Raw genomic sequence first — 11,316 nt, forward strand, 5'->3', positions numbered from 1 at the left:
AAGAAAAAAAAAAAAAAGATTTCCATTAAATAGATATTAGTTTTTATTGGCACATTTCTTTGTGAATAAAAATAATCAAAAAAAAAAAAAAAAAAATAGATAATAAAAAAAAAAAAAAAAAAAATACATTTAAATAAACCCAAAAAAAAAAATTAAATAAACCCAAAAAAAAAAATTAAATAAACCCAAAAAAAAATAATCCAATGCGATGTTCCAATCAACTTTTCTGCAAACACCGAAACTGATGAAATGGAAATCGAATATAAAGCTGATCCAAATGAAATATTTTTACTTGCACCAAACTCAAAAATGTTGAAAGTAAACAGAGCTTTGCAAGTATCGGGTCATTACAAATTGAAGCTCGCTGCCTTAGATCTCCTTGATGACCATGTCTCAAATAAAGATTTATTATCAGATTTAAGACACAACCAATATGCTTCAGCTATTAACTACCAATTAAATCTTGCTCTCAAGTGCCATGGTAGTGTAAAATATTTAAATAGTGTTAAGGATAAAGCCAGCTCTTTATTAACTAAAATGATTATCAAAGAATGGGGAAGTTCAGATGCTACCGCAGAAAACCGTAAATTCATCTCTGATAGCCTCAAATTAATTGTAGACCCAATTACCTTTCCAGAAAAATACTGTTGGGGAGAAGTTAAAGATTCCATTATTATCTTGGGTAAATTCTCTCAAATCAAAAATGAATCAATTTCCGAATTTTGTTCAAATGATTTCAGAGATTTCTTTGATAAAATATTTTTACTATTATTCAATTTCCTTGATTTTATAGTTTCAAATAAAGATAGAATAATCAAGGAATCAATCTATTTCGATTATGTTGAAGAAACTGAAAAAAGCATTTCTTTACTCTTTGATTTAGTAAGTGATGATTGTCGTTTATACCATATGGTTCATATCATCGCAATTCTTGAAGATTTAGATCAACTTTCTCCATCATTCAAGAACTATTTTAAATCAAAGTCTAGAAGTCTCAAAGCAGAGCAACCCGCAATAGTTTTTGAAGGCTTTCATAAATCAAAAAGAGAAAATAACAAGCCCGAAACTAGCAGATCTTCATTTGTCTCATACCTTGAGATGGTTAATAAAGCATCAAATGACTCAAAGCTTCGATATAGAAATGAATGGAAAAATATCGAACCATTAGCAATCCAGGTATCAGAATTAATTTCTAAAGCACCATTGCCAGCCCCTAATGGCTTATATTGTAACAAAATTTTATGGTGTTTAGAAGTAGCAAGAAAAAAAGGTAAAATCACCAAAAAATAAATGAAGATTTTCCATATTTGTTAAGAATTTATCATCAAATAACATGAAGCAAGTTGCAAAAAAGACATCAGTTTTGAAGAAATGTAGTAATATAATTAAAATGAAACATACAATAATATTTGTCCATTTCCATTAATTGATTATATTTCAATTTTGTAATATTTGAAATTCACATATTGGTATTTTACACAAATATCAACATGACTATAAGTTGTCTACACTGAATTTAAAAAATCAACATCACTTTTCTAATAAGGTAATATTATTATTTTTTTATTTTTTTTTCATATACATTTATCATTATATTAATACTTTTTTATTTTAACATTATAGATTCAATTATCTTTTATAAAAACAGTTATAACAACTAAGCCACCATGGCATTTTTTATTTTTTAAAATAATAAAGTGAAGATGCAATTGAAAATGCAATAGAAGATGAAATTGAGGATAAAAGTGAAATTTAAGAAAATTCAAAAGTAAACTAAAATACAAAATAGTATTGATTTTTAAAACCTCATCCAGTATAAAAAAAAAGAAAAAGTCGAGTACACTTAAAAACAATAATCAAAATTTTAAAAAATAATTTTATTTTTATAATAATAAAGTTTTATAAAATAAAAAGCAACTACCACAAAATAATACAAATAATAATTATAATAAAGAAAAATAAAATATTTCATAAAAAAAAAAAATTATTTATTTATTTGTATATTTTTAATATTATATATAACATAGAAATATTTTATTTATTTATTTTTTGGTCATAGTACTTTGTTGTTTTATTAATATATTATTTAAGACTTGTTGGTGATGTTATTGGGTTCAATTTTAGATTCGTTTATAATTGGATACATCTTTTGATATAATTACTTTTAATATATTTTCTACAACTGGGTGACTTATTAATATTACTTTTGTTTATTATTAAAGTGACTGTTTGATTATTTATTATTTTAGTTATCTGTAGCAGTAAAAGTTTTATATTTTTTGTAATTTATACTATTATTAGAAATGCGTGTAGATTTAATTGTTCTGCAATATCGAATTGGATTCTTTTGTTAATATGAGTTGAAATAAAAACAATCGCCTGCACTATCTTCAATAATATTTAAATCTAAAACAGCAACACCATTGATACAACTTGAACTAACTGCATATAATAAATTCGTTTTTGAAATACCTGCAGCGATCAATGCCAATGTTGAAGCAATAATAACTAAACCCTTAAGTCATCTTTTAATTGTAAAACCTGTATATAATTGAAATTGTAAATAAATGAGTTGATTTGAATACTTGTTTTATTTGATTTGAAATCTCTGTTGTTTTGTATCACATTTGGTTTTTTGTTGTAGTCTTTTTCATTTTGTGCTAAAACTGTTGATTGCTAATTCACATTTAAAAACTACTTGTGGTTCATAAACTGACTCTATAATTATAATATGACGTTTACTTGGTAATTCTGAGTATAATTCAAAGTTTGCATTTATAAAGTAGAAAGAATGGTGAGAGATGCCATTTGATAAACATAGGCCAAATATTTATATTATTGATTAAAATCCTTTCATTAATGATATCGACGACAGCTGATCTTGTAAGGGTACTGATTTTAATTGGTAAATATGCCTTTTGATAATTAATAAAAGTTAATTTAATTTGTGTTTGTGGATCTGCCTCTATTTTCTATATTTCTTCAACGATGCTAATTTCTAAATGTTTGTGGGTTTATTGTTGCTGTTGTTGTTTTAAAATAAAGTATTGATTTTCTAACTTGTTCTATTAATATTTTGAACATACTTCAGTAATGTTAAAATTATTATTTTTGGTTTGATGTGCTATATTTTACATTATTAAAATTATTTGTGTGTGTTTGTTGCAAAGCCATTTTTAATTTTTAAAATAATATCTATTTTTAAAAACCAATAATTTTATAAAAAAAAATTTTTATTTTTTTTTTTTATTTTTTTTTTTTATTTTATTTTTTTTTATTTTATTTTTTTTTATTTTTTATTTTAAAATTTTATTTTTTTATTTTATTTTTTTCGATCACAACAAACAAACAAACAAACACATAAATAATTTTAATAATGTAAACTATAGCACATCCAATAAATAATAATAATTTTAATGGTACTGAAAATATGTTTAAAGCCTTTCGAGAACAAGTAAGTAAATTAATACATTATTTTAAAACAACAACAGCAACAACAAACCCATATACATATAGAAATTTGCATCGTTGAAGAAAAATTGAAAATAGAAACAGAATTACTAACATAAATTAAATTAACTTTTATTAATATTCAAAAGGAAGATTAATAAAAACCATTCAATACCCCAACAGGATCTGCTGTCGTCGATATCATGAATGAAAGATTTTTAATCAATAATATAAAGATTTAGTTTATGTTTATCAAATGCACAGCGAACCTATTAAAAGAGATTTTATAATATTTACAAATAATAATAAATACCAATCCAACCACGAGCTATTGCTCAATAATAATAATAATAATAATAATCTCAACATTTATAGCAATAACTATCATAAAAAGTCACAAAGTCTCAGAAACTCAAATTCTTTCAAAGTCTTTCAATCTTGGGCAACTATTTATATAAATCTTAATTCATTTGCTTTGGCCCAAGCAACAGTTGTCGATTCAATAAACAAATTCTTTAAAGTAACTCCAACTTTCGCTTGCCATACTTAAACATATGGTTTAACAGAAAAGTTTAATTCAACTTAATTCACAAGTACCTAGATCTTATTGTAAAGAAGACAATACAAATGATCCACCACAACTTATTGGTATTGCTTTATTCTCATATAGATTGCTACTTATGCTGGTAATTTATCTTCAATTAAATCAAAATATGCAGGATAAAGAATAAATCAAGCTAACAACCACAATTTAATAATGTTGACGGCGTCTTAATAGCTAAAAGTGAATACAGATTCATTAAAAGATTTATTCCATGACTCTCAAGGTTCCTCAAGATTAATTGTAGATCAGGAATTATAGATCCCGAATTACAAAGTAAATTTATGGATGCAGAAAAATTGGTGCACTCACTCAAAATCTATTTGAAAGTGTACGTCTTCAAGGTGGTCAATGTCAAGATGATGATGATCGTAAGAGATTTGCAAATAATTTAGCTTCATTTAAAGGTGGTGTCAATGCATTGGATGCATTAGCTCAACAAGCCGATGCCGATAGGATCAGGAAAAGAAAAGAAATATTTAGAGAGTGGTTTCGACCTTGGTCATAATGCCGAAAGAGAATTATTAGCTGCTGCTAAAACCATTGAAGATACGGCTAATTCTTTATTGGTTGCAAAGTCAAAGATAGAACCAAAGAAAGAAGGAGATGCTCTTGATGTCGCTGAAGCTATGCTGGAAGCCGCTATGGTAATTACTAGTGCTCATCAACTTTGGTCGGTGCTGCAACATTGGCTCAAAGAGAACATGTCGAAAATGGTAGAACTAGTAATGGGGTCCAATGTATAGAAAATATCCAACTTGGGCTTAAGGTTTAATCTCTGCTGCTAAAGCTGTCACTGCCTCTACCTCTCAACTTTTTTCCGCTTGTAGATCTTATATTAATAGTCTATCACAACATAAACTTACAAATGCTGCAAAGAGTGTACAAATGCTACAAACTTATTAGTTGCCGCTGCAAAGGTTGTTTCAGAAGAAGAAATTGATTTCGATGAATTATCTGCAACAGGTTTAAAAGTTAAATAAATGGAACAATAAATGGCAATTCTTAGATTATAAAAAGAATTAGAAGAAACTAGAAAAAGGTTAAAATATAACTACATTTTAGAAGAATTAAAATCAAATAGTAATAAATCAATTTTATTTGCTTTGAACATAGATGATACCAAAAGGAATTCATTTCGAATCTAGCTCAATTAATAATTTATAAATGGAAGGTTAAAGATATCAAGTGACATATGCTCATCTCGCGAATTTATGGCTTTAAAAGAAGGCTCAACTGTTATTTCGTTCAAAATAATGGAATGAGAGAAGAAATTCGTATTTTTGCTTCTCCACCAGCTGATTAAATAGAAGTTTAGGTTCATCGGCCGAGGTTTTTTTCTGTGGTGGTAAAGTTGCATCAAGTGTAGTGCTTAAGAATCTTTTACACCAGGTAGTGAATTATTTGTTTATCAAAGATAGATGTACCGAATCTGTTCCATCAAGCTATTCATAACCTCTGGACAAAGTAGTAGAGTCTATTATATTGGGTAGTGTAGAATTTTGTTTAGTTTTTGATAAAGTTGTATCAAGTGGTATATATTCCGAACTCATCAAATAATTTGGGACCTGTTTCGTCAAGTTGTGCAATATCTATTGTATTTTTGGTATTTGTTGTCGTAACGCAAAGCCTGTCATCAAATATTAGAATAGAATCTATTGAACCAAGTTGTAGCTATTCATTAAAATTTGTGTTGTTTATTTCATTATGTGGTGGTAATACAGAGCATTTTTCATCAAGTGGAACTAAGGAATAATTTATATAAGGAAGTTTCGTAAATCGTGTGGGTTTCTATAAACCTCCACTAGTGTAGAATATGAATCAGGTAGTGTAGAATCTAATTCATAACGCAAATAGTTTATTTTATCAAGTAATGGTGGTTTAGAGTCTGAATCAAATAAATCTACTAAATCAAGCAGTGTAGAATATCCATAATCAAGTAATAATGTAGAATATTTGATATCAAATAGTAGTAGTTTAGATTCTGGATCAAACAAAGCTGTAGAATCGTGCATCTTATACAAATTTTCTCATAGATAAGTAATAAGCATCGTAATTAGTCACCCAGTCACAGAAACAAAATAAAAAATAACCCTACGTCCATTCGCCCTCATTTTTTAAACTCTGGTAAATCAGCTGAATCAAAACTCAAACCGGCTGCAATAATATCGAATTTGATTTTACAAATTAAAAAATGTTAGTTAGTTGATATAGCGTTCTATAATAACTCTTATAGACATTGGTGCATGTTTATTATGTATGAAAGAAACATTGGTTTGATGAAACCTAGAACCAACTTTCAAGTCTACACTATTGAAGCTAATCAATATAATCAAATATTTTACGAATATCAATGATTTGCTCTGGCCAAGCAACTATGATAGAAATAAAATAGTTTTAGGAAGAGAAGGTAAAGGACACCGAAGCTTTCATAACTAACATTGATCATAATAGGGAATATCAAAACTCGCCACTTCAAGAAGTCCATTAAACTTTAATGTTCATTCACCATCAAAATAACCACAGTAAAAATTTATAAATTTAAATCAACTATCGGAACATGTAAATATTATAAAAACCCTCCATTAATTGGTAATAAAGATCCACGCACAATTAGACCAATCAATATTTTTATAAACAAAATAAATTAATTATAATATAATATAAATTTAAAACAATTATAAAAAAATAAAATAAAAATTATTAGATTATTAGAAATTTTTTTTTTAAATAATAAGAAAGGTGACTTAACAACATCATTTTTAATTTAATAATAAAAAAAATAATAAATTAATAAAAAAAGACACCATTTATGTGAAAATTGTTAAAAATAATTTTAAAATTTACTAATATAAAAAATTTAATTTTTTGATAGTATGTTTTATTAATATATTATTTAAGACTTGTTGGTGATGTTACAAGGTTCAATTTTAGTTTCGTCTCTATTTGGATATAAATTTCATCTTTGATATAATTTCTTTAAATATATTTACTAAAACTGTTTGACTTTTAACTATTACTTTTATTGTTAAGGTTTTTATTTAATTTTTTATTATTATCTGTTGCAGTAAAAGTTTAATTATTATTGATCATTTATAACTATTATTTACTATTTTAAATATTAAAATTCTTTAGTTTTATTTTTATATAGTAAATAATATTCCTCTTGAATATTACCAATATTTAATGTTTTTAAAAGTAGTATATAAATTGGTGATGATTTTAATTCCTCTTTATTTAAATTTCTATATGATGGTGGTGGTGGAAGTGTTATATTACCATTATTAATTAAAAAGCTATTATTGTTTTTATTGTTGCAACCGCTACTACTGCTACTCCCATTGATATCATTACTATTACAACTGCTTATACTACTACAACTTGCGCTTCGGGCTAAACTGGTACTATTATGATTTAGATTGTTATATTCACCAATACTATTTAAATTATAGTTACTATTACTATTTTTTAAAATGAATGTTGTAGGTTCTGGTGCTACTGTTGTTATATTGTTATTACTATTACTATTACTATAACTATTTTTTAAACTGAATGCTAATGATACTGTTGTTGTATAATTATTATTATTACTATTGTTTAAACTGAATGATGATGATGATGAAGCTGAAGCTGGTGTTGTGTTATTATTGTTATTATTATTGATATTGATACTATAAGGTTCTATGATATTTACTCGATATTTTAATAGTAATTCTAATGATTGATGATACATCTCTATTAGTCTCTAAAAAAAGCTTAATATCTCTAGATTTTATTAATATATTCATCTGCCTGTATTATAATTAATAATTTAAAGTGTTATTACATATGTTTACTTTATAACAATAATCAATTAGTCTAAATGTTAATTTAATTCTATTAAAGTAGAATTGGTTTATTGTGGTTGCAGCTGCGGTTGTGAATGTTGGGTATTGAATTGGTCATGGGTTTTGATGAATAGTTTTTGCATACTGGTGTTGGTTCTATCATTTTAATACAAGATAAAAATAGTATTTAGTTATAAATAAATCTAATAAAAAAAAAAAATTGAAAAATGAAAAAAAAAAAAAAAAAAAAAATTTTAATTTTTTTATTTTAAATTTTAAATTTTTTTAAAATTTTTTCCAAAATTAAATTAAATTTGATATTTTTTTAAATATCTAATAAAACACATACCAAAACAATAAAAAACACAATAAAAAATATTGATGATTTTATGTATCATTAAGAATCATTTTCACTTTTAAAAAGAAAAAAAAAAAATTTTTTTATTTTTTATTAATTTATTTATAAATATTGGATATTAAAATGTAGATACAGACTCTTCAGACTTTACATTTGATATCAACCAATAAACTTTCTACATTAAAAACATGCCAAATGTTCAATACATTTATGAATAATGACCAATATGGCCATATGGTTACTGTAACGTGTAATTCTAGTTTTATTAAAACATAATATTATTATAATAAAAATAAAAAAAATAAGAAAAGTAATAAAAAAAAAGATAAAAATTAATTATCTTTCAGTAAAGATTTGACCTACTTTTTTTTATAAGGAAAATAAAAAAATATAAAAAACAAACAAATAATAAATAATAAAATCCCTTTTAATAAGCTTTTTGATCAAAATATTTTCATCAATGATGATCTTTTTTTATGAATTTTTATTTTGGTGAATTATTTTTGAAAAAAAATTAAAAATTAAAAAAAATTAAAATAAAAATTTCTTTTAAAAGAAATTTTTATGAAACACTTTGCAAGAAGCTATCGTATTACTTTTTATGGGAAAACCTTTATAGGCTAAAAAACCCAAATATATATATATATATATTAATTAATTAATATGTGAGTGTCTAACACTACAGGATCGTACTGAAACACTTTGCAAGAAGCTATTGTATTACTTTTTATGGGAAAACTTTTATAGGCTAAAAAACCCAAATATATCTATATATATATTAATTAATTAATATGTGAGTGTCTAACACTACAGGATCGTATTGAGCTTCTTTTAAAATTTGATTTATTATTTCTTGTACCGGTTTATTAACCGATGGACACTTAAATAATATATGTTCTGATGATTCTTGTCTGGACATAACGGGCATTGTGATTCGAAAATTTTTGGGCAATGCTTTCAGCAAGTATCTCCAGAGTAGATCTCTCCCCTTTACTGGTATAAGCTTTCTGGCTAGGGCAAACGGTAATTCTTGTTTGATTTTTTGTGCTAATATACTTTGGGTAGCAGTGTGGTGCATTTCGTTCCACTGGTTTTTGTTTTAATTAGAGTTTTATTTCAAACCTTATGGGGTCTATATTCTTAAGTTTGTAGTATAACTGCCCCCCCGTCCGACCATATATATACTGTTATGATATCGCTATATTAACGCTATGACCCTAGGCTAATTAAGAGTCACTAACTGCTGTTTACTAACTACTGCTTAGTAACTACCAATTCCAGTGTTTCCAAATAACTTAAGAATTAGCTTCTGGAACCAATCTCATTCAGTATAAATACCTTAAGTTCTCAGTCTAAAACTTCAGAGGTTTTTTATTCTATATTATTAAATAAACTACAATTTCATTACACATATAATATTTGTTATTTGTTATTTATTTGTTATACTTATTTTACATATATATATACTTAATTATTTGTAAGCTGTATAGAGCTTCATTACAAGTTTCAATAACAATGTTCGGATGGTGTAGTTGGTTATCACGAATCCTTAACACGGATTAGGTCGTGGGTTCGATTCCCGCTCTGAATATTTTTCTTTTTGAAGTACATATATCTTCTGGAAGATTTGAATATTTAATCGTTGCTTTTGATAGGGTATTTCGCTTTGTATGTATCTTGTTAGATTGTTGAAGAATTTGAAATAAAACCGACAAGTGTTAACATCATATAAATTCTTACTTTTTATAAATTAAGTTTTATCAAATAATTTTAGCACTGTCCAACAGCTTTTTAAAAGCTATTTCAATGTATATTAATTATACACCACAAAACACAGATCAAAAGAATTTAGATCGTATTAAAGATTTTTAATCTTCTATCTTCACTATCTCCAATCTTCACCAATTTGTCTTTCTAAAAGCCAATCCAACTACAAACATCATTCCTACCACCATCTTCAAACATAAAACCAATCATATTAGATTTATCCAACGATTGGAAAGAAATGAAAAATAAGGATTTTCCCCATAAGAATTTCAATACTATTGAAGACATACTCTTGTCAAGCATCTCTATAATTCAAAAAAGTGTTAAAGATATCATTGAACGAGATAACAAACTATCCACTTATGAAAAAAATGGAAACAACATCAATCTCAGATTATATTACCCAAACCACCAAATATCCGATGAACATATAATTCATTTCAGCAAATACACAGATATAGAAAAGATCTCATTCGACAAAAAGAAAAAGAAAACTATCTTTATCTCTCTCTCAAAAGAAAACCTACATAATCTCCTTAATGAAAGAGATACCACCAACAAGATGAACAAGTTCATCACGCACTGTGACGATTACCATATGGTAATTGGAAACATCAACTCATCCAATCAAGACATTGAAAAAGTGTTAAAAGAACAACTTAACCTAAAAATTGACTTCTTCTTTTCTCACATCAAAGTCAACAAAAACAATACCTCCTTTTTCCACCTCATCGAAAGAAAAAACAACTCAATCAAATCAAAGCTACTCCAATCACCATACTATCGTATTAAGATTAAGTCTGCAACAAAATCAAAAAATCATCCTAACAACAAAATCAATCAACTAATCAATGAAGATATACTAGGGGTCTCCACTGATAAAGAAATTGATAACAACATTACCATAATCAATCAATTAATCAAAAAAGATAGGGTCGACTTTAATGATCAAGATGATGATTACAAAGAAACTATTTCTGACAACGAATCTAACAATTCAACTAACACACTAGATAACGAGGAAATATCTAATGACGAAACAAACAAACAAACAAAAAACCAATCACCACAAGATGACAATAAATCATCAACCAGCAAACCCTCAAGAACATCCAGGGTTAACGCACTAAACAACATCTTTACAAGATTAGCTTCACCAACATCCAAAAATAAAACCGCCATAACAAATATGAATACCACCGTAAAAAGTAGCCGTACTCGAAATGTTAGCCAAATATCCACACCAATCAAAAACACTCCGTACCAATCAGGCAGTCCGAAATCATGTCGCGGAGGCATGTGGGGGCGTGCGT

General features: G+C 26.4%; 6 protein-coding genes across 6 annotated transcripts; 3 read left to right on the forward strand and 3 right to left on the reverse strand.

Moving 5' to 3' along the window:
- Positions 1–249: 249 nt before the first annotated feature.
- Positions 250–2,555, forward strand: DICPUDRAFT_159815 (uncharacterized protein; the record flags this gene model as incomplete). Its single annotated transcript, XM_003294711.1, has 2 exons — positions 250–1,270; positions 2,416–2,555. 2 exons carry the CDS (start codon positions 250–252, stop codon positions 2,553–2,555), a joined length of 1,161 nt encoding a protein of 386 aa, XP_003294759.1.
- Positions 2,556–2,731: 176 nt separating this feature from the next.
- On the forward strand, positions 2,732–4,957 carry DICPUDRAFT_159816 (uncharacterized protein; the record flags this gene model as incomplete). The annotated part of the gene is made up of 4 exons (XM_003294712.1): positions 2,732–2,745; positions 4,382–4,537; positions 4,569–4,724; positions 4,897–4,957. 4 exons carry the CDS (start codon positions 2,732–2,734, stop codon positions 4,955–4,957), a joined length of 387 nt encoding a protein of 128 aa, XP_003294760.1.
- Positions 4,958–5,808: 851 nt separating this feature from the next.
- DICPUDRAFT_159817 (uncharacterized protein) lies at positions 5,809–6,066 on the reverse strand (the record flags this gene model as incomplete). Its single annotated transcript, XM_003294714.1, has 1 exon — positions 5,809–6,066. One exon carries the CDS (start codon positions 6,064–6,066, stop codon positions 5,809–5,811), a length of 258 nt encoding a protein of 85 aa, XP_003294762.1.
- Positions 6,067–7,172: 1,106 nt separating this feature from the next.
- Positions 7,173–7,784, reverse strand: DICPUDRAFT_159819 (uncharacterized protein; the record flags this gene model as incomplete). Its single annotated transcript, XM_003294715.1, has 1 exon — positions 7,173–7,784. One exon carries the CDS (start codon positions 7,782–7,784, stop codon positions 7,173–7,175), a length of 612 nt encoding a protein of 203 aa, XP_003294763.1.
- A 1,230-nt stretch (positions 7,785–9,014) lies between these two features.
- DICPUDRAFT_159820 (uncharacterized protein) lies at positions 9,015–9,164 on the reverse strand (the record flags this gene model as incomplete). Its single annotated transcript, XM_003294716.1, has 1 exon — positions 9,015–9,164. The coding sequence occupies one exon, from the start codon at positions 9,162–9,164 to the stop codon at positions 9,015–9,017; it is 150 nt and encodes a 49-aa protein (XP_003294764.1).
- Positions 9,165–10,241: 1,077 nt separating this feature from the next.
- On the forward strand, positions 10,242–11,228 carry DICPUDRAFT_159821 (uncharacterized protein; the record flags this gene model as incomplete). The annotated part of the gene is made up of 1 exon (XM_003294713.1): positions 10,242–11,228. A coding segment is annotated over one exon (987 nt), but the record flags the coding sequence as incomplete, so codon positions are not given.
- Positions 11,229–11,316: the final 88 nt, after the last annotated feature.

The sequence above is a fragment of the Dictyostelium purpureum genome (assembly GCF_000190715.1).
Source record: "Dictyostelium purpureum unplaced genomic scaffold DICPUscaffold_623, whole genome shotgun sequence".
NCBI lineage: Eukaryota > Evosea > Eumycetozoa > Dictyosteliales > Dictyosteliaceae > Dictyostelium > Dictyostelium purpureum.